The sequence below is a fragment of the Monodelphis domestica genome, chromosome 2 (assembly GCF_027887165.1).
Source record: "Monodelphis domestica isolate mMonDom1 chromosome 2, mMonDom1.pri, whole genome shotgun sequence".
NCBI lineage: Eukaryota > Metazoa > Chordata > Mammalia > Didelphimorphia > Didelphidae > Monodelphis > Monodelphis domestica.
This window is the reverse complement of record NC_077228.1, coordinates 9,410,467-9,432,704: the sequence shown is the minus strand read 5'-3', so window position 1 is coordinate 9,432,704 and position 22,238 is coordinate 9,410,467. Positions and strand designations below refer to the sequence as shown.

Here is a 22,238-nt window from a genome sequence, read left to right as displayed (position 1 = left end):
TCCAGTTTCATGATTGTATCCCCCAGAGTATCTGCGTCCTTGGGGACTAGTTGTTTGGCCTTAGGGTCAGAAGGCCTGAGGTTGAGTCTGACTCTGCCATGTTGGCTCTGGGTCCAAGGGCAAGCTCATTTCGAGTCTCTGATCCCATGTACTGATTCTTCTGTCTCCTTAAAGTTCCAGAAGCACCTTATTTATAATGTCTACCATGAGACCCTCAGAATACCCTCACGGGATAAATACAAGTGTTATTATCTTCATTTTATATATGAAGAAACTGAGAGAACCGAGGTGGAAGGGAACACACTAGGGAGAGTCAGGGCGCCTGGCTGCTTACATTGCAGGGGTCTGTGAGAGAAGCCCCAGGCTCATCAATTCAGAATGTACTTGGCACCCCTTGGGCTAAATTGAATGCTATTTCTGAAGTTCCATCGGTAATTGGCTAAGCCACCTACACAGGTCAAACCACCACCACCAAACCCAATAAATGAACCTTCCGAATCCATCTGGCTCCTTCAGATCCCGCAGCACAAGCCTGGGCTGAAGGGGAGGATGAGGTTCTGATGGTGGCGTGCCAGCTGAGAAAGCAAAACCGGACACATTCTGATTAGGGCCCGGCACTACTAATAAACCCTCCCTTGTGTGTCCTTAGGGGGTGAGCAGGAACATATGGCGAAAACCCTCCCAGGTCAGCCTCAGAATGTGAAATACAATCCATCATTTGACAACGGACCGATAGCCCTGGCGGAGCCAAGAGCGGCCCAGCAGATAACACCGTGGTCCCTGCATTCTTCTGTCGCTAGCCATGATGGATGGGCTTCGTCAGGCCGCCACACATTGGGCGGGAAGGGTGGGCAGCCAGGCCGGTGGACAGTCCACGATAGAGGCCTCCGCAACAGACGAGCTGCATTCTTGCCACTCAACAAAATAGGGATCTCCCAGGAATTTAATGGGTTCCAGACCCCAAACTTGACGACAGAGCCAGGTGAGGCCAGGGGAGGGATGTCCTGAGGACGTCATCTCTGGACAAAAGAGAATCCAAAGTATTTCCAAGGGATGGATTCGGCTGGTACAAGTGAGCAGTGAGTGAAGACTGAACTCACAGCATGGCAAAGACAGCGGACTTCACCATACAAAGGGATCTTTCTTTAACTACAGGACAAGCCCCCAAGGCAGTGACCCCTTCCCTGGACTATTCCCTAATTTGTTGTGACATAAAATAGTGCATTCATTGTCAACAAGTGGAGGGAGCATCATAATCCAGTTACCTTTACAAAGAAAATGAAATCTTTTTCCCTCCTTATTTCCCATGAAAGGCAGCATAGGATAATGGCCAGCAAGCCAGCCTCTGAGGGAACACCTGAGTTCAAGACTGCCCGCAGACTCCTATTGGCCAGGAGATCCTAGATGAGTCATTTAACCTCTTGGGACTCTAGGTCACTGTCTAAGACAGGCAGCTGGAAGGATGGTGTAGAGGCTCCCGCATTGGACTCGGAGACAGGAAGATGTGAGCCCAAATTCCTTTCTGGACACTTAGTAGTGGTGGGACCCAGCTACGCAAGTCACCAAAGCCCTGTATGCCTCAGTTTCCCCTTCTGCTAAATGGAGATACTAAGAGTACCCACCTGCCAGGGCTGTTGTGAGGATCCAGTGAGATCCTCTTTGGGAAGCCTCCTTGACTCCGCTTCCTGCTGCCCTCACAATAATTCACAGTGCTCTGCCTCCATTCAAGGAGGCAGCCCTCCTTGTTCTAAGCCCTCCCGGAGAGTAAAATATGCCTTGATTGCCCCAAGCTTGAATATCCTCAGTCTTGGCCGGACCTGAGAGAGTCTCCACAGGGACTGATGGCAGCCCATCCAGGAGCTCCCGTCCTTGGCCAGGCCTGCTCTGGACCTCCCACAAAACCATCTCAGAGGGTCCTTTCTCTGGTCCCTGAACAGTGGCCCCCCAGGGCAGGAGAGGCTGTGTTGGGGTGTTTGCCCCCCCCCCCCCCCCGCCAATCCGGATCAGCCCAAGACATTCTTTCTCACAACAGTTTATTCAGATATTAGAATAGAGCTAACTCGTACAGCAACGAAGTTTTACAAATATGACCTCATTGAATCCCTGCAACAGTCATGGCAGGCTCGTCCTGTTATTGCCCCCTTTTAAAGTTGGGAAACTCTGCTGGACAGGGGTGAGCTTTTGGATGAGGGCACGAGATGGAGCGATGGCCGGCCAGACTTGAAGACAGGAAGGCTGGCCAGAGTCCACTTTGGCACTTCGTGGTGGCACAAGCATGAGCAACCTTCTGTAAACCTCAGTTTGCCCCTCTGCAAAATGGGGAGGATGACAGCAGCTACATCCCTGGGTTATGAGATCCCACCATTCAAGATGGCCAATGTCAAAGTGTCCTCAAGAGGGCAGTTCCTGTAACTCTTACCTGGCTCCCAGTGAGGCCGTCTGCTCAAAATCCTTGGGTAGGTTCCTGGTAGGGCTGATGTCACCAGTGCCAGGGCCTGATGACTAACCCACTGAGTCATGACAGCCCTCGGGACTCAGGTAGGGTTCACCCCAAAGTCAGCCGAGTGGCCCAGACCCAAGAAAGCACGATGACGCTGGGTCCCCTCGAGGGAATCAAGAAGCCTTGCTGATGGAAGAGCACAGTGATGACATCAGGGAAAGGAGGCTGCCTCTTTGGGAACTGTCCAGTGAATTCTAGGTCTCCCCTGGTCCTGCCTGCAAAGCCTGGACAGCCAGGAGACAGGGTTATGGTCTGCTTGCAGCCCAGAGTGACACTGGGACATTGGCTCTGTGCCCTAGAAGGGTTAGGATACACCCATGGGGCACAAATCTACTGGGCAACATGTGGAAAGGGAGAAAGGGAGGGAAGGAGGGAAGAATGGAAGGAAGGAGGGGAGGGAGGGAAGGAAGAAAGGGGAAGGGGGAAGGAGGGGGAGGGAGGGAGAGGGGGAAAGGAAGGAAGAAAAAAAGGAAGGAAGAGAGGAAGGGAGGGAAGGAAGAAAGGAGGAAGGGAAAAAGGAGGGGGATGGAGGGAGAGGGGGAAATGAAGGAAGGAAGAAAGAAAGAAAGGAAGGAAGAGAGGAAGGGAGGGAGGGAGGGAAGGAAGAAAGGAGGAAGGGGAAAAGGAGGGGGAGGGAGGGAGAGGGGGAAAGGAAGGAAGAAAGAAAGGAAGGAAGAGAGGAAGGGAGGGGAGGAAGAAAGGAGGAAGGGAAAAGGAAGGAAGGAGGGAGGAAGGAAGGGAGGGAAGAAAGAAAGGAGGAAGGGGAAAAGGAGGGGGAGGGAGGGAGAGGGGGAAAGGAAGGGAGGGAGGTAAACAATAATACTAATCCGGAGGTTCCCTGCCTCATGTCCTGCTCATGGGATTTAGGCCCAGCACTTTTGCCTTGAGGAGTTAGGTCCCACGTTAGGGAGGCAGGATTGAATGGAGCAGTTGTGGCTGGAGATGGCAACAAAGGGCAGGGCTGATGTAATGAAATGCTTCAGATGGAAATCGTGACAAACAAACACTGAAAAGATGCCGGAGCTCCCAAGCTCATCGCGGGAAGAAGCCGGATGCCAACCAAACAGCTTTTCAACACATGCCTTTCCCAATCAGAGCTGGAGGCAGAGAAGAAGTACCTGGAGCTGCTGGACACTCCCCGACACGAGTTGGCCGTCATCCGATGAACCAGACCTTCCCACTGTTTGGATGGGGCCATGGAGCCCCAGACAGGCAGCCTGCAGAGATCGGGAGCCCAGAATCCAGGTGGCTGGAGGGATGACCTAGCAGGGTTCTGGGGCTCCCACTGAGCCCAGATCCCCAGAGTGGTCATGAAGCCTCTGCCTCCACAGTACTGCCTGGGGGAAGAGAGAAAGACAGAGACAGAGACAGAGAGGGAGGGAGGAGAGACGAGGGTCCATCAATGAGCACGCAGAGCCAGGATCCACTTTAGAGCCCCAAAGAGAGGGCCTGCCTTCAAGGAGGTTACATTCTCTCAGAATAAGTCAATTCCGAGACTGAGGAGTTTCCCCTCCCAAGATGCCAAGAGGAGATGAAAGGGCCAGGAGAGGGATGGAGAGAGAAATCGAGGGAGAAGAAAGGAAGGGGAGGCAGAGAGACAGATGGGGTGGGGGTGGGAACGAAGACAGAGGTTTGTCTGGCTTGGAAGTGGGGGAGAGAAGTGGGACCTCTCCAGGGCCCTTGTGACAGCCTGGGGAGGCATCTAAAGCACTCACGCCAGTACAGCCCTAGACCCGTAGTAGTGGTGCCCAGAGAAAGGAGGCAGAGGTTTGAGCAATATGAACAAAGCAGGGCAGGGCTGCGGGGGCACCTAGGAATGCCTGGATTCAGGACAGCCTCTGCTTGCCTCAGTTTCCTCATGTGTAAAATGGGAACAGGGCTAGCTCGACCTCGCAGGGATTGCTGGGAGGATGGAATAAGATGAAATCATAAAGTGCTGCTCTTAGACCAGCTGGGACCATGCAGGGGCCCGGGGCCACCCCCTTTCGCCTTGGTTACCCTCAGACAGTAATTGCAGCTCAAGGCTAGGGGGGCCAGGCTAACCCCTCTGTGGTCCCGCCTTTCCCTCGTCCTTCATATTGGTGTAAATAGAACCGTAGCAGTTGATCAAAGAAGCCAATAACAGGGAGACCTGGGCTGGGGCGGGCAGACAAGGCAACCTTTGCCTACTCAGTGACCCTGCTCGTGCCAGCCCTGGCATGACCCCAGGCCCCTGGGAAGCGCTTTGACCCTGGGGCGATTTTGGCTGGGCAGCGGGCTTGACCACAGCCCCGCCTAGACAGTGCTGTGCCCACTGGGCATAAAAATGCCCTGAGGGATAAAGTCCTGCCTCGGGCGTTTTTCCTACAGGCGAGACCCTGGCCAAAGTTTCCCCCAGGCCTCCCTTTCCGCTTTTGTCAAAAAACAACTGGGTGGAAGAAATGGTTTTGAGGTCCCTTCCCGTCACTGATCTGTGTGACCTTGGGCAAGTCACTTAACCTCAGTTTCCGTGACCTGCCCAATGGGGGCGCTGGTGATACTGAAAAGTAGAGGGATGTCGGGGAGCTTATTGAGGACCCCCGGGAATGGGGCAGGAAACCAAGAAAGGGGGAGGGGATATCAGCCGACAAGCGGTCAGATCCCTGCTCGGAATGCTCGGGGACTGACCCCAGACTCCTTCCATCTCACCCATCCCGCCCTCCGCCTCCGTGGAAGGTTGGCATTTCCTCGCATTTTCCAAGAAGCAGCGGCTCCCAGGTGAGAGACAGGGTACAAGGTCCAGACCGGGAAAACCCTGGGCTCAGATCCGCCCTGGATAAGTCCCACCGCCTCTGCCTGCCTCAGTTTCCTCCTTGTAAAATAGGAACGATAATGGCACCAAAGAGTTTGTGAAGTTCCAAAAAGCCTTCAAGTCCTTTAAAAGTGCGAATATTAGGAGGTTCAGATTCCTCCCGACACTTAGCAGTGTGTCCCTTCTTCTCTCTCTGCCTCGGTTGCCTCATTTGTAAAATGGGTATCCTAACAGGGTTGTCAGGAGCTAACAAATGCAAGGTATTTGACAGACCTTAAAGTACTATAACAATACTAGCAGCATCCCTTCCCAGGTATTATTTTTAACAAAATGTCTAGTGGCTGCAATGAGGCGAGTGCCGGCCGCCGCTCCCCTCCCCCAAGCTTCCCAACAGCACCAAGGTGAAACGTTTGCAGAGGACTGAAATTCATGCGCCATCCGGGGCTTCCTGATTCAGCACTTGCCGTGGCAATAATTGACAGGGAGATAATGGGCACCGTGTGTTTGTGTGTGCGCGCGCGCAGGGCAGCAGATCTGAGCAGTTGGGACACAAAGGGCGGCTCAGGGCACTAGCGGCTCGGGTGCCAGAGGGTGCCATGAATTTTTCCAGGCAAGGGCTGGGCTGCTGCTTGCTGGAAGCAGCTTTTAATGCCAAAGGTGACCCGGGGCTGCCCTGGCCCCAGCACGGGGCTCTGCTACCTGCAGGTCTCCCGCATGCCCAGGTCCCTCTCCTCTTGGCTTACCCTCTGGACAGCTGGGCGCCCCCCACCCTCCCCTCCGGAAGAGCTGGAGCGCCACTAGAGGCCTGTGTGGCCCGCCCGTGCGCTCCGGTGACGGCAGATGTCTTTCCTCCCACAGACCCTGCAGCCCTCGCTCCCTTCCCAAAATAAGCCTGGGCAGCCACTGGCACCGCAATCATCGCCCTAATAATAAGCACCCTTGCCCAGACTGGCACAAACAGCCCTGGCAGGCAGACTTTGCTCCAGAGGACTGGTCGTCCTCCTTCCTCTTTTGATGTGGGACCTGCCCTCGCCGATAATTATTGGAGTGAGGAGGCAGGAGCCCCGCAAAGAGACTTTAAGAGCGAGCGGGCAACAAAAGGGCACGAAACCAACACAGACAAAAAAAGTGCGCTGCCAGAGACACCTGAAGCCTCTGGAGCCGCGCGTGATTGACAAGTCCTCCTCTCTCGCCTCGCTCCAAGGCCCCGCCTCCCAAACCGCACCCGGCCAATGGGAAAGGTGAGGCAGGGCGAGTTCCTCCCTCCTCGAGGCCTTCAGCTCCATTTAGCCACGCCCCCACAAAGCCCCGCCCCCTTCCGCTGGGCTCTGTACTCTGGGGCTGATCTCGGGAGCGAAGGTCAAATTGCCCGAGAGGGTTGATTTGCATCTTCCAATGGACGCATCGCATGCAAATGAGGAGGGAGCTGGTTGGCTGGGTGTCGGTAGGATAATTCCAGCGAGCCGGGCTCTTTGTCCTTCAGTGGCTGTGGAGCAGCTGCAGTCGGGTGCTGCGGCCCGAGGAGGCAAGTGGGAGAGGGAGCCGGGCTATCCTCCGCCGGCCGGGGGGCGGAGGCGGTGACGGTGTCCCGGGAGCTGCCCGACTCCAAAACGAGTGATCGGGCAAGGGAACTAGGGAACAAGCGGCGGCGGCGGCCGCTGCTGGTGCTCCGGTGCAGGGCTCACTCCTGTGCGGGCAGTGCTGGGGAGCTGGGCAGTTGCAGCAGCTGAGGCTGCAGAGGCAGCAGTAGAAGCAATAGAAGCAACAGCAGCAGAAGCAGCAGCTGCAGCGCACGCCGCGCTCCGGGGGGGAGGGGGAGGGGGACGAGGACGGGACTCGCCAGTGCAATATGACTTTGGAGGAATTCGCGGCCGGAGAACAGAAACCTGAAGGGTGAGCAGACTGGCAGCCCTGCCCTCTGCGGGCAAGGGACTGGGCACACAGGGGTTTGGGGAACTTCTGCGGTTGGCAGCTTGGGATGTGGAACGTGCCCTGGTGGGGCGCGAGTGGGCAGTGGCACTTTCCCCGCGTCCGTGCTGGGGGCAGTGTGGGCGGCTGATGACCTCAGGACGGTGTTGGGGGCGGGCGGCTTTGCAGGAGTGCGTGCCTAGCTGCGCCCCGCATGGCACCCTGCGTCCCCCGGGGCTGTGGATGTGGGCACTGGGTGACTGACAGCCCCACTTCCCTTGTGTCCACTGTCAGGATGGACAAGGTCGGGGATGCCCTCGAGGAAGTTCTCAGCAAAGCCCTGAGTCAGCGAAGTATCACTGTTGGGGTCTACGAGGCAGCCAAACTTCTCAACGTGTAAGTGGGCCTGGGGTGGCGTGCACCTGTCTGCCCTCCCAGGCATCTCTGGCTCCCTACTTCCCCTATTCCTCCCGCACGCCCCCCGCCCCTGGAGCTTGCCGTTATAGGAGAGCCAGGTGCATGTGTGGGTGAGCATGGCCCTGCGTCAGGGAGCTGGCGTGGCGTGGGCACGGTGGCCACGCTCCCTGGCCGCCCGCAGCCCCGTGTGGGTCCCCGGGGGCGGGCTGGCTGGCGGGCAGGCCGGCTGCTCACTGCTGGCCCCCTTCTCCGCCGCAGGGACCCCGACAACGTGGTGCTGTGCCTGCTGGCCGCGGATGAGGACGATGACCGAGACGTGGCCCTGCAGATCCACTTCACCCTCATCCAGGCCTTCTGCTGCGAGAATGACATCAACATTCTGCGGGTCAGCAACCCCGGGCGCCTGGCCGAGTTGCTGCTGCTGGGGACAGGTGGTCCTGCCAGCGCCGCCGCGGCAGCCGCCGCCGCCGAGCAGCCCCCGGACCTGCACTGCGTCTTGGTCACGGTGAGCGAGCACCGGGGGCCGGCCGCGGCAGAAGGCCACCTGCGGGCGGCCGGGGAGGGGGGAGGGGGGAGGGGGCCGCCGCTTTCATCACCCAGATGTGCCTGGGCCGGAACATGCCCCAACACGTCGCAGTTTCTCCCCGAGAGATCCCGAGGCATGAGTCAGCGGCCGGCTCTCCTGCTGCCTCCCTCCCTCCCGAGACTAATTCCTGTAGCCGTGCAGATTAGATAAAGCCAAATAAATTCCTGGCTCTCCCTCATTAAGGAGTCACCTCCAGTGTCTGCCAGGCCGGCTATAAATAGCCATGGGGGGGGCCCCCGCGGTGGAAAATTCCCTGAAAACCGCCTTCCTGAGAAAAGGGGGCAGCCCCCCTTCCACTTCCTTCTGCCCCTTTCAGTGCGGATGCTTGTGCCGTTTGGGGGCAGCAGTGGGGGTCCAGGCCGCCCGGGGCTGGTCCCCTTCCACCGGCAGAGGTAGCCCCGGGGCACCCCTCTGAGAGGCCTGGATCCATTCCCGGAAAAGGATCCTGAGAGCGCTGGTTCTGTGTTCCAGTTCCGGAAGGCCTGCCCGGGGCTGGGAGGGCTGGGGGGAGAGGGAGCGCCCTAGAGCCACTCTTGTCCCTTCTCTCTGCAGAACCCGCACTCGTCTCAGTGGAAGGATCCAGCCTTGAGCCAGCTGATCTGCTTCTGCCGGGAGAGCCGCTACATGGACCAGTGGGTCCCGGTGATTAACCTCCCCGAGCGGTGAGGGCGCTCCCCCGACCCGAGGCCAGCCGGACGGACGGACGGACGGACGGACGCAAGTTTTGAATGTCTTTCTAGTTTCTCCAGCCCTCCCCACACTGCCAAGGATTACCGACATTGTTAAGGCGGGGCTGCGAGCCCCCCCCCACCGGCCGGGCCGGGCCGCACACTGCTGACTTTGCGGAAGGCACGAGAAGAGGGCGAAGGGCCGGGCTGTTTGGACACACGCTGGGGCTGAGAAAGCCCAGCCTTTCTTTTGGCCGGGACCTGCGGGAGGGGAAGCGGCTGCACTTACATGGCATGGCGGAGGGCCCCCCACGGGGCGCGTGGATTTCTCGGTTTCTGTGCCCTCCCCCCCCCCCCCGGGCTGTTTTACTGAGTTGTACTAAGTTATTTGTGACAAAGCCAGGGGTTATTTATGCTCTTCTGGGGACGCGAGCGATACTGCAATAAACCATTGAGGGGCCCGCCCGGCACTCCAGCTGCTTTGGACGGGAATTGGGGCGGGGGAGGGGCTCCGGCTCGGGCTCGGCCCCTGGGGGGCGTCTCTATCTTTGCAAATGTTGTTGAGCTCAGGACTTCCTGCTCCGGCCTGCCTTAATCTTGCCCTTTGCAGCGTTGGCTTATCTGGGGAACGCCGGCCGGGGCCTGGCAAAGATTGCTGGGATTTCTGAGCCGCCTGGGTCCTCTCCCCTGTGTGAGAAGGGAAAGGGGGAGGGGAGAGCCAGCCCGGCCCCCCTTGACGGGCTGAACGACGGAGGGGAGCCCGGAGACCTTGACACCCCGCAGCCCAACCCATGCATTCCCCCGGCCTTTCCCCTCCTGAGCGAGTTTAGGGAGGAATTCCCAGCGCCAGCAGCCCCCGGCTGCATCAGCAAAACCCTGGGCCGGGCCCTCCCCCGGGGCCACAGGCTCCCGGCCGGCCTCCACACCTGATGGACCTTGGGCTTCTCTTCTGGGGACTGTAAACTCCCTCAGCCGGCAGCCCGGGCTGGGGTGGGGAGGGGGTGGCTGGCTTCTTGGAGTCATTCGTTCCCAGCGGGCTCCAGGCTGGGCCTTTCCCCCAGGGGAGGCCGGGGCCGTGGGGGCTGCCTGCACCGAGCCCAGGACCTCCCCCGGGTGCCAGGCGGCTCCTGCCCTCTGGGGGCGCAAGCCCAGGCTGGGAATGTGTGAGACCCCCTGCGCAGGCCAGCTGTCCAGTCAGGGAGCTCAGGCACAGAGACAGGGAGGTCCTGGGTTCCGATCCGGCAGACTTCCTTTTTGCGAGGAGCCTGGACCAGTCCCTGGCCCTGCAGCCTAGCCCTGCTCTCTTCTGCCTGGAACGTAAGGTGAGGTGAGAACCCGGCCACCTCTGCCACCTCCAGCAGCTTTGCGGGGCTCTTGGGCGCCCCCAGCAACCTAATCAGCCCCCATGAGGGTAAACACGGCCCGAAGCCCCCCCAAAGGCACCGGAGAACGAGGCTCCCCAGCCAAGGTGCAGCCGGCAGGTGTGCTCCCCAAGGATGCTGCCCTGCCTCTTCACCTACCCACCCTCCCCCCTTCTGGAGGAGCTGATGATTTTAGGCCAGGCCTAATCTGGGCTCTTGGCTGATGGGATTCTTAATCAAGGCGCCTCCCCCAGCCCTGCCTTGCCTCCGGGGCCAGGCTTCCCACACAGGCCCCTCAGCTAGGCTGGCTTCTCCAGAAGCCTCCACCGGGGAGAACCAACCCTTGGCCAAAGGCTTGCTGTGTCCAGGGCAGCCCCCAAAGGCCCAGAGGTCCAATGGGCCTGATACTAGCCCCTGGCCCCCTTGGGCAGTCCGATGGACCAATGAGAGGAGGTGGGAGGGAAGGATCTGGGGATCCGACCTAGGGAACTGCTTGAGCCAGCAGAGACTTGTCCAAGGTCACTCAGCTAGTCCAGGCACCCTCATCCCCAGCTGTGCAGTCCCATGGCCTCTTCCTTCCTCCGCTCCCAGCCTTCTTGGACTCTACAAGAACTTCCAGAACTCCAGGGCCTCCTGGCTGCTGTTCCTTCGAGGAAACACTCAGGACGCTGCCCCTCCTCCCCTTTCAGATTCCACCCGGGCTTCCTGCTCCCCATTATCTTCTGGGGTGCAGCCCCTGCCTGCAGCCTTGCTGGCTGCCTCTTTCCCCTTCTAGCCTTTCAGCTGGGGGGGGGGGGAGGGACTGGGGGCAGCACGTGGCACCTGGCACACAGGAGGTAACTAATCAATGCTTGCTGGCTGCAGGAGTCTGCTTTAATAACAGTAGAGGAGTGCATGATGGGTGCTCTGGACTTGCAAAGGACTCTGGGAATTCTTGCTCTTTTGATCATGAAAATACCCTGTAAATGACTGTTCTGAGAAGGGACAGTGAGCACCCAGGGACCCCAGCGCTCTCCCGAGTGCCATTTCAGAGAGTCAACAGGCTCAGGAAAGGGAAGGACTGGTGCAGGAGAAGTAACCAAGGCAGGACAAGAACCCAGAATCTCTGCAGACCCCACGACCAGCCTGTCTGGGGACCAGAAGGGAGGATATCAAAAGATATCAAAAGGGATCGACCCTACCTTCCACTTTAGAATCAATGCTGTGTATTGGTTCCAAGGCTGAAGAGCAGTAAAGGTTAGGCAGTGGGGGTTAAGTGATTTGCTCAGGGTCACACAGCTGGGAAGTGTCAGAGGGCAGATTTGAACCCAGGACCTTCAGGTTTGCCTTTCTCAATGGTCATCTCTCCATCCTACTGTCCCCTAATAAAAAAATGTGAACTCAAACCTCCCTAAGAAGCCATTCCTGCATGGCCAAAGATGCGGCAAGGAGGAGGCTGGTGAGTGCCGGCTTCTCCTTCACAACCTCCTCCCACACACAAGCACCTCTACTATTCAGGGCCCCCCCAAAAGGACCAGCCCCCCCCACTGTGCTGAGGGCCATCGCCAGCTCCTCCCAGGATCCCCAGAGTAGCCGAGGAAGGCAATGCGAGGAGGAAGGCTCTGAGGCTGGGACTTCCCAGCCTCAAGCAGAACCCGGACACTGGCGGCCACTGGAATCGCTCCCTGCGCTTGGAGATGGTGGTTCCAAGGCGGCTCAGGCTTCCTCCCGGGTCTGTGCGGAGGGACCCAAAGAGCTGGGCCTTCTTCATCCTCGCTGCCCTGGTCTTCCTCCTATTTCCGGTCCTGGTGGGGGGGCTCAGGAGCCTGGAGATACTGCCTCGGACATTTCTTCCGCTTCAGAGACGGCTTGCAAAGTTCCAGATGTACTGGGGAGAGGCTCTGCTCCATTTCCATCTCCCTCCTCCGGGCCCAGCACAGTGCGTCACCCTTCCAAGCCTTCCTTCTCTTTCTTGTTCAGCCTCAGTCAGACCTGGCGTGGTGGCACCAGGGCCTCTCTGGTCAGCTCTGCAGGGCAATGCCTGTCCTGGCAGACAAAGGCAGGGGCTAGTTCTCAAATGGGCCTTCTCTGCTGGGCTGGTGTGAGCTGGGGGCAAGGGGGGTGCACTGAGGAGGAGGAGGAGGCACCAGAATCCAGCAGTGGGGGGCTAATTAGGTGCCTGGCACAGTGGAGCTAGGCTCAGCAGGGGCAAGCCTAGCCTGGGGCAAGCAGGAAGCTGATCCAGCCTAATCTAGCTGAGATAAGGGGCTCCAAGGAGGCGGCTTGGAGACCTGGAGTTAACTAGGATCTCAGATCACAGAGGGCTAAGGAAGGGACCTCATTTTTTACAAGAAGTAATTCATCAGGTGCCTCAGTTTCCCCATCTGTGAAATTGGGATCATAACAGCACCTACCTCAAATGAGGTCCTATCTGAACCCCTGGTGGGGGAAGGGGGGTGTCTCTCTCTTTGGCTAGGATAGATCTTCACTCCTCATTGAAACCTCAAACGTTGGATCAGGAGCCCAGATTCTAGGCTCAAGTGACAAGAGGAGTAGCCAAAATTGAAATACCTGGTGTGGGAGAGGTGGCTCTGCTTGGCCCCAGAGGCTTCAGGTCAGGCCAGATAACCCGTGGACATAGGCTGGGATGGCAGAAAGAGTAGGAGGATGGGTAGCCATCTCCATCTTAGGAGGGAATCGGGGCGGCTCTTGCCCAGTGAGGATTGGGCAAACCTTTGCTGATGGATGGATTAAGTGCTTGCTTGACCAATGGACCACGCTGGGGCATGGTCAAAGGCATGGAGAGCTCTGAGGCCCGCCTGAAGTGGACTGTCGACCCTGGGAGGCATTCAGTGAAGCGCCTTGGAGACTCTTGGGAAAGGCAGTTCTTGGTCCCATTTAATCCTCCTAAGAAGTCAAGGGAGGGGCGATTCCCCCCATTCTGCAGATGAGGAGAGCAAGGCTTGGAGGAGTAGCTGAGGCAGGACTTCACCTGACTCCAAGGCCAGTGCCCTCCCAGCACCCTTCCCTCCTGCAAGTTACCTTGCCTAAAGTGCTCTTCCCCATTCTCTTCCCCTTGTTGACATTGCAGCAGCAGAAGTGTCGGGAAGCAGTTCTTCCAGTATCTTCTCAGCCCCCCGAATTTTGGCTGGCCCGATCACAGCTCCTCCTCTCCCTCCATGACCCGAACCTGGGAACGTCTTTCTCTTCTTGTATTGGGATTCCAGGAGCCTAAAAGAATGTCTTCCTTTGCCAGCTTCCCAGAATTGGGGAAACAAAAGAAAAGTTCTTCTGCCTGGATGCTCCTCCCTTCCCTCTCCATGGACTGAGGAGCCTGGGGCTGAGGCTCTTGTCCAAGGTCCCAAACCTGGCAGCGACAGTCTCCCTGATTCTTCTGCTTGCCTCTGTGTTTTCTGCCTCCAGTGATGGTGTATTTACTGGTTAACTGGGTCCATCTGGGGACTTAGCCATTTACCGTGTCCAAAGCACTCCCATTCCCCAAAGCTTACCTGAGAAGCAAAGGATGGGCCAAGGTGCCCCACCCCCCTCCTGTTGCATTTGGGATACAGCAAGTGATGCAGTGGTTACAAAACTGGACTTGGAGCCAAGTTCAAATCCTGCCTCAGCTGTGACCTTGGGTAGGTCGATTACGTGCAGTCTGCCTCAGTTTCCTACTCTGTAAAACAGAGTGGTGAGGATTAAGTAATATTTATAATGCCCTTTGCAAACCTTTTAAGTGATATTAAAAATGTTATTACAGTGAAAAGAGCATTGGATTTGGGGTAGACTCTAAAGGTAGAACCTTCATTGTTTTCTCATTGTAAAAGGAGGCAGTACACTAGATGGAGGCTGTGGCCTCTTCTTGCTTGTTTCCCCAGCCAAGCCTCAGGGATACTTTTTAAAAATTCTTACCTTCAATCTTAAAATGAATACTGAGTATCCCTTCCAAGGCAGAGCAGTGGCAAGAGCTAGGCAGTGGAGGTTAAGAGACTTGCCCAGTTCCATAGCTAGGAAATATCTGAGGCCAACTTCGAACTCAGGACCTGGCCTAGGCCTGGCTCTCTGCCCACTGAGCTCCCAGGTGCCCCTTGAGGGTCACTCTTGAGACAAGGCCAGACCCCCTCCCACCTCTGTGTTGGCATTAGGTGAGAGATTACCAACCCCGAGGTCAGAGGCTCTGTATTCCAGTCCTGCCCTGTTGTCTACTCTATGACCTGGGCAAGTCCCTTCTCTCCAGGCTGTGCCTTTTGCTTTAAATGCAGGGTTTGGAGAAGCGGCCGGGCTCTTCTAGGTCTGACATCCCCCCCTCCCATTTGGCTGCCCAGGGGTGGGAGAGGGTGTGTTACACTGATGTCTGTGGTCCAGCGTGGACGGTCCCTGGGGAGGCTGAGGGAGGGCCGGAGGCCAGGGCAGAGGCCGAATCCTAGCCTCGGGACCCTCGGGATCCGACCCCCTCAGCGGATGGCAGAGGAAGCACGGCTAAGTGACCTGTCCAGGGGTGTGGAGCATCGAAGGCCCTAAGGTGGCTCTTGAACCCAGTTCTTCCCCCTGTGAAGGGCAGTGGCCTGTCTCTTCTCTATCGCCTGGATCTCCAGGGAGAGAGTGTGGTTTGGGACCCCGATCCTGGGCTACTTGGAAGAGCCGCTCCTCTTCTGGGCCTCGGGAATGGCCTCGAAGGCCCCTTCCGGAGCTCTTAAATCAGTGAGACAACAAGCGCTTAGTAAGGGAGTTCTCGAGGGTGCGAGATGGAGATGGATGCAGATTTCAGGTGGCTTCTCCGACTCATTGACAGGCGAGGAAACTGAGGCAGAGTTAAGTGACTCGTTCAGGGTCACCTATGTAGGAAGTGTCTGGGACCAGATGTGAACTGAGGAAGGCAATGAGTCTTCCAGGACTCCAGCCCGCCCACCGTGTCCACGGTGCCACCCTTGTATTTCCAGATAAACACATCTTGGTTCTATTAAGAATATATAAGCAGTGAGGTGGGGAGGGAGCTGGGGGGCCCTCGTGGCTCCCCATCTCCAGCTCCACAAAGGGTGACGGAAGGCCTTGGAGGGAGGGAGAGCATTGTGGGCAGGGGGACAAGGCAATGAGGCTGGATCTGCCGGAGCCCAGAATGTCCCTGGAATGAGCCCGGTACGTGCCAGGGGCCAGAGGGCCACCCTAATGGGCACGGGGGGCAGGAAGCCTTCAGCAGCTCCCCCAAGGACTGCTCTGGGGAAGGCAGAGACCCTCGAGGAGAGGGGAGGCCGCAGGAAGGGCAGATGACCACGAGCTTCTGGACGGGGCTGGAAAAGCCCTGGCAGATGGCTGGCTCTCCGGGGGACGGACACCGGGGAAAGGGGGGCTTGTGGCGGTTTCCCTCAGAATCAGCCTGTGGGAGGGGCCCTGTCTGAAAGGAGAGGCCTCTGGGAGGGCCCAGAGAGGCAGCCGTGGAAGGGAACACGCCTGCATCATGTAGGTGCCCGCTACACGCCGGGAGCGCGGTGCTTGATGCACCTGCCAGGGTGACATGGTTACTGCTCTATTGCTGAGTCACTCCAGGGAGCCACGTCCTGGTCGCTTCTCCCCTGCCCTCCCAACACCACCGAGGAAGCTTTGCAGGGGCCTGAGCACCCCCTACCCAGCACCCTAACTTGGGGCTCGCAGTGTCAACCACTGACGGTGAGATCATAGGTGCCTGCCTACATTCAGAAGACCCGGGTTGGTTCAAATCCCACTTCGTATACTAACTAGCTGTGTGATCCTGGATAGATCACTTACCCTGTCTGGGCCTCAGTTTTCCTATTTGTCAAATGGGGATGGTGGTGTGACGATCAGTGATGCGAACACTAATATCTGCAAGATAATGGTGTGACGTTCTCTGCCAACCTTAAAGTGCTCCTTGAACATATAAGCTGGTCTTCATCACTTCATCACCCTTCATCACACTAGCCCTTTGAGTAGGCAGTGTGAGCATTATTGCCCCCATTTTAAAGATAAAGAAACTGAGGCTCAGAAGTAAAATGAGTAGAGCTGGGGTTTGAACCTGGGTCCTCTGACTCCCATCACCTGGACACCATGCCTGGAATCACCTTCTTCCCTGAGGATGGAAGCAGGGAGAGAGGATCTGACCATGGCAGCAGGGCTGGAGTAGTGTGCCAGGCTGGGGGAGAGAGGACTCTGGGGATGGTGGCCGGCCCTTGGCTAGGACGGGTGCCTGGGGGGATGCCTCCCCCAAACGCCAATGGGGAGACCCCTTCTCGGACGACGCTCCCGGCGAAAAGAAGGAGACCGCGGGAGGCTGAGTCAGTATAGAAAGCCATGATGTTTTTATTCATTTGATTTGTATCCGTGCTATTGAACACATGAGCTGGGAAAGAAATGCTTCCATCTTTTACAGTCTTTCAAACGATGATCACAGTGTCAAGGTTAACTACAACACATAACATACAAGTAGCCAAAGAAGGTTGTTCTAAGACAGCTAGGTCTTCATTGTCTAGAAATCCGAGGCAGATTGCCAGGGACACCCAAAGGACACGGGGAGGGAGTTACATGAACAATACAGAGAACATCGAGAAAGTCACCAAGTTCATAAAATCAGAAGGAAAAGAAACACCATCACCAGCACATAAGTAAGTAACAAGGGCAGGTTTGCCAATTGGGGGAAAGAGTCCAAGAACAAACACTTTCAAAGGCTGTTAGCTCGTGACACATGGGAGAAGGAGCAACATCGAGATATCGGAAACAGCAATTCTTACAGCACTAAGATGGTGGTGGAAGGAAGGATCATTGGACAATGGAGTTTTCCAGTTGGAATGACCGGAAGTCATCTGGTTCAACTGTCATTGCTTCGACCAGGAAACTAAGGAAGGGTGAGAGCAGGAAAGTGAATCACCCAAAGGTGGGCAGCCCCAGCTCAACATTCCTTCTATTACAAGAAACTTTTGGAAGGATGGCACCCAAAAACAGCATTGTAGAGACCCCGGAGGGGCTGGGCAGCCAGGATGTTTATCTTTGAGTTTGGGTATTTTGAGGATGGATCGAAGGAACTGGGAACACTTGGGTTGGAGAAGAGAAGACTGGGGAAGGATTAGTTTAGATTTATTTGGTTCGAAATAATAATTTCGGATGCAAACAGGCCAATTGAGGTCTGAGGTCGGGAAAATCTTCCAAACAATGATACCATCTAAAAGGATATCTGTGTGGCAAGTCAGTGGGTTCTGCCTCCTGGAAGGTCTTCAAGCAATGTCTAGATGACCACGTAGCTATCGGGGATGTCGTCCTGGAGGATTTTTCCAGGGCTGGTTGGACTAGATGCCCCCAGGGTCATTTCCAACTTTGAAATTTGGTGATTTGGAGAAAGGATTACTTCACTCATTTCCGTACCACTGCCAATAAAGCGGGAACTGGGTTTCCATCTTGGTTCCCTCAGGAGGACTCTAATTCGATCTCTTAGAAGTTGATTTGCCCAATCGGATCGTTATTTTTTGGGGGGGCGGGGGCAGCAAGGAATGCATTTCCTAAGCCCATGCAGCTTTTCCAACGTAGTGTTAAAACGGAAAATCAGTTTGGGGGAGCCAGATTGCTAATGCCACGTTTCCTGTTTCACTGAAAATCTAGAAAGTCAGCTAAAAGAGAACTGAGAAGACAGCTTAACACATCCTCCGCTATTTGTTATTCTAGCCTCTGCCTCAGATTTCAAGATGCCTCTGCATTTCCTAAGTCTTTATGAGTCTGTTAAAACGTTTGCACTTTTATACACACTAAAGTATTGGTACAAATTTTTCTTCTGGTGGTTTACAGATGAAAAAAGTAGAAAAATCGTTTCAGTTGGGCGGAAAGCAAACACCAGACCTTTGCACTAAAAGGTGAATATGGCACTTTCGATTTTAATTAGCCCAGGGAACTTAAAAACCAGATTCATAGGAAAAAAGAGCGGCAAGCGTCTCGGACACAAGGTATTATTTGTTAGAATTGGTTATCTGGTACAGAAAATATTTCCCCTGTTCAAAACGTGTTTCTGTAAAAGATTGTGGGACCAATAAATTCAATTGAGTACATGGCCATGGCACGGAGATTAAATAAAAACTGTACAGACGTGTTGGAAAAATGGAGGGATGGGGAGGAACCAAGAAAAACAGCCTATCGGCAAAACTACCATCAAAGTACAGACACTGAACCCATGTTGTAGGAACTTCTGAGGGAATCAAGCCAGAGGGATACACTTTATATATACACGTATGTGGATGGGTAGTTCAGTGGTAGCTGAAAAAATGTCTACACCCAGGCATGTGCCCCAAATCATCAGAGCAGCTGCTACCAGAGCCCCGAACCTTACATGGGGAATCAAGCCGGTTAAATAAAAGTGACTTCTGTACTTCTGTTTAACATATACATATATATTATCTTTCTCGTATAATCTTTTGGGTTCTAGGTACATCAACACTCCGTTTCTCACTCTGTCTTGGTCCAGAAGCCAAGGTCTAGACTTGGGGCCATTTTGCTTTCACTGCTGGTTGGGGAGGATTTCCTACATTTGAAGGCCTCTGATGGTCTCTAACAGGCCAGTGGAAGGAACAGCTGGACCAGGGAAGAGGGGCCATGCCTCGGCATTTACTAGAAATAAGGGTGCTGGGCTGTATAAAGGGTCCGTTTAACACTACTGAATAAAGGAATGGCGTCCCTATGAAGTCAAGCGTATTCCAGGTAACTGCCTTACAGATATTTTCCCAACAAGCTGCATTCTACATGATTAATGATTATACATGGTTAAAAATCAGAATGGAAAATACAGATGAATCTTTTGAAATGGTCATTAGAAAAATAGAATCATTGGAAAAAAGGATGCTAGTGTAAGGAGGCCGTTGGGACGTTGAGAACGATGTCTCCGGGTTAACGTTTTGGAAGGGCAGGACAACATTTCTGCTTTGAACATGGGGGAGTTGAGGTCTACCTTCTAGTTGGGGAGGGGACAAAGGCCAGCCCGGAACAGCAGTTTACAAAGCTGTTGGGAAGAGTAAGGGTGAAGCCCATCCACAGAAGGGCTCGCCCCCTCAGAAATAGTAGCCACCGAGAAACAAGAGGAGAATATATGTGATGGCCACTATGGACCCCTAGTTGAATGGTTTTCTACCCAAAGCATCACAAGCCCCTAAACAGAAACAGGAAGATCTCCAAAGGGGCGGGCATCTTCAAGAATGGCATGCAGGATCGAGCACAAGAACCTTTGTAAAGAATTCTCATGGATGGTTCTTTTTGGAGAGATTTTTTGGCAACTTTGATTTGTAATGAATATCTCTAATAACACAAATTTCTAGAATGCCTCCAACAAGTCTCCCCACAGTGACCCTGTGAGGGGACAGTGTTTGCGTCAGCATCCCCATTTTCTAGATGAGGGCACTGAGGTTAATAAATGGAAGTGGAATAATTATAATTCGAAAACGTCTAGTGTGGTCAGTTTAAGTTCTGTGTCTGTTAAAAAGGACCCTCTTGACCTTGATGCAGGGGTTGCGCCCAGATTAGGGACCCATAAATTCAGCAGTAAAATCCAGAAAAGGTGTGGTGGCTATGGAATAACCTAGGGAGGGGGGAGTAAGAGGGCAATTTATTTTTTTTTAAGTTCTATTGTACTGCCCATTCCTGCTTCTAAGAAGAGGCTGGACAGAGTAGGCTGGATGATGATGAGCTAGGAAGTGGAAAATCCCCAAAGCATCTTGGACCTTTTTTGGCTCCTTCTGGACAAATGTCCTCACCCACATATCAACCTGGGATTAGGCAAGAGGATGAAGCATACCCCTCTGACAGGTAAGATTTAGGCAAGGAAGGGAAGTTTTAGGAGGAAAAGGAGAGGGAAAGCTGAGGGACTCCCCCAAATCTAGCATGCTAACCTATTTCCTTTTCTGGGGAGAGAATGAGGCTCTTTTCACGGAAGCTCCCTCTTCTTGTTGATGGGCTCAGGGCATCATCTCCTACGAATCATACTTTTTCTGCTTGGCTGTGGAGGGCTAACTTCAAAGGCAAATTTACGTTTGAGGTTAGGAGAGACCTCTGAACCCTTGGAGTACCCCCAAAGTGGAATGGGTTGCCTTGGGTGGCAGCGAGTTCACCCCTCCTGGAGGTCTTCAAACGGAGGGTGTATGACCAGTAACGGGGTTCTTTTTCAGGTATGGGAGAGATTAGATCAGGGATTCTTGACTAGGGTTCATGAATTTGGTTTGGGGGAATATTTGGATAACTGGAATTCTGGATAACTGGTTTCCTTTGTAATCCTAAGTATTTTATTGTATGTGTTAAAAACAATTGAGAAGGCGTCCATAGTTTTCACTGGCCTGGATGGATGGCCACTTGTCAGGAGGGAGGCTACAAAGAGGCACGGGGTGGACGACGTTGCGATCCAGGTCGGGGATTTTGTGATTCTGTATCCTGACTGTGCTGAGACCATAAAAGCAAAGGGGGCCCTCACAGCATAGCACCTCAAATTACAAGAGGGTTTTTGTTTTGCTCTCTCTTAAATTGGCACCGTTTGTATTTAGGCCGTGAGGACCAGAGAAGCAAAAGGGAGATGACGATGAGGATAAAATGACTAGAATTTGGTATCGTGAGAACGACTCTGGGGGCGGGCCGCCCTTTGGACCCAGAATCGTTGGCAAACGCAGTTGTGGCCACCTGACACTTTGCCGGCTTTGCGCACAACTGGAAACAGAGGCAGAACTTGGGGGGGGGGCTAGAGTGCAGGGGGGCTGCAATAGACCAGGAAAGACGTTTTCGAACTAGAAAATATGCACTTTGAAATGTATATATACAAAATCATATATACACACCAAACACAGGCGTCACTTGGATAGTGTATGTGGAGAGGCACCAACCAGATTAAGGATGCTGAGAAGGTAAGCATTTTAGAGATTGGATTTGCCGAGGGCCCTGGTGCTTCATGGGCCGGGCGGATCTGGAAAGAGGAGGAGGCAACTTTGGTCTTCCCTCAAATCAAAAAAGAGATCACTGGCCGGGAATTGACATCGAAAGCAACCCAAACCAGCATTCCTTCAGCGTGAAGCCAACTCAAGAGAATAACCACCTTTAATCATTTCAACTGGAAACCAAGAATAAGTCGACTGACTCTCATTCATGTCATAAAGGGTACACTCTAAAGAGAGGGAGACTTGAAAAACAAAGGCTTTAAAACTCATTGTGTTTTTTTTTACAAGTTAAAAGCATTTTCGTTTTTTAGCAGTGGTTACCAAGTGAGCGAAAGGTACGTTTCTTCATGGAGCTGCTTAGATCAGGGAGGGGCGGCACCCAGGGGCTCCCCAACCCACTATAATATGATGCAAGTTTTTTTATCCTTGAAGGGATTTTCTGAAGTCGGGATTCCCATGAGCAAAGGGTCGCCCCTGGCATGCTCCTCGCAGTAGGACATGAGATCCGCAGAGGCCTTGGAAACCTGGAGTAAAAATGAATCAAAAAGATGGGGAGGGGGAAGGGAAATTTTTATTTAAAAAAAAAAAAAGCTCTATTTCCAAACTTGTAAAACATGTATGAATCAGCGGCAGGCTGTGTCTCGGTTTCTACTAAATAAAAGACAAATTGAGGTTGGTATGTGGGACAGAGTTCAAAAACTGAACGAAGGTCTTGGGCTCAGAGCCAAGACACTGAGTACAGGGTAAAGTACAGAATCTTCTAAATTCATCCCTAAAGACAATGGGGGCGGGGATGGAGAAAGGTGGAAGATCAGGGAAAAGGGACAGGCTGGATGCAGAAGCAAAGACGTCAGGGTCCATGAGGAGGTAGTAAGGGTCCACCTGACCTTGATGTGAACAAACCAGCCTACCTTGGTCTTTAGCTCAAAGGCTTAGCCTCACAAATTCTCAGATGGATCAGTGGCCCCCTGAGAGAGTAACAGGACTGTGGGAGTGTGGACTCAGTCAACAGTCCAGGGAAATCTGTTCTCTTCTAGGCAAGAATATATTTTCAAAACCATTATCTTCTATAGCCCCTTGGACTCCTTAACATTCCCCCCCCCCCCACTGTCTCCCTTCAGAAGTGATAGGGAAGCCCAGTGAGGAAAGAG

General features: G+C 54.4%; 2 protein-coding genes across 5 annotated transcripts in view; one reads left to right on the top strand and one right to left on the bottom strand.

Annotated features, from left to right (window-relative positions):
• Nucleotides 1-6,597: 6,597 nt before the first annotated feature.
• On the top strand, nucleotides 6,598-9,310 carry GADD45A (growth arrest and DNA damage inducible alpha). Its single transcript, XM_001364727.4, has 4 exons — nucleotides 6,598-7,163; nucleotides 7,473-7,574; nucleotides 7,854-8,100; nucleotides 8,734-9,310. Exons 1-4 carry the CDS (start codon nucleotides 7,120-7,122, stop codon nucleotides 8,845-8,847), a joined length of 507 nt encoding a protein of 168 aa, XP_001364764.1. The 5' UTR covers nucleotides 6,598-7,119; the 3' UTR covers nucleotides 8,848-9,310.
• Nucleotides 9,311-16,477: 7,167 nt separating this feature from the next.
• The window catches only part of GNG12 (G protein subunit gamma 12), a 313,983-nt gene continuing 308,222 nt past the window's right edge, over nucleotides 16,478-22,238 (bottom strand). For all 4 annotated transcript variants that reach the window (XM_056814962.1, XM_007480417.2, XM_056814963.1 and 1 more), the window contains one exon: nucleotides 16,478-21,611. In XM_056814962.1, coding sequence (XP_056670940.1) covers nucleotides 21,486-21,611 — 126 coding nt within the window. In that variant the 3' untranslated portion in view covers nucleotides 16,478-21,485. The remainder of the gene's footprint in view (nucleotides 21,612-22,238) is intronic.

Excerpts from the sequence above, each read along its gene's own strand:
- GADD45A (XM_001364727.4), top strand. The coding sequence starts at position 7,120 with ATGACTTTGGAGGAATTCGCGGCCGGAGAACAGAAACCTGAAGG. Across the intron at positions 7,164-7,472 it reads GGAGAACAGAAACCTGAAGG|GATGGACAAGGTCGGGGATG; the intron begins GTGAGCAGACTG and ends GTCCACTGTCAG. Across the intron at positions 7,575-7,853 it reads GCAGCCAAACTTCTCAACGT|GGACCCCGACAACGTGGTGC; the intron begins GTAAGTGGGCCT and ends TCTCCGCCGCAG.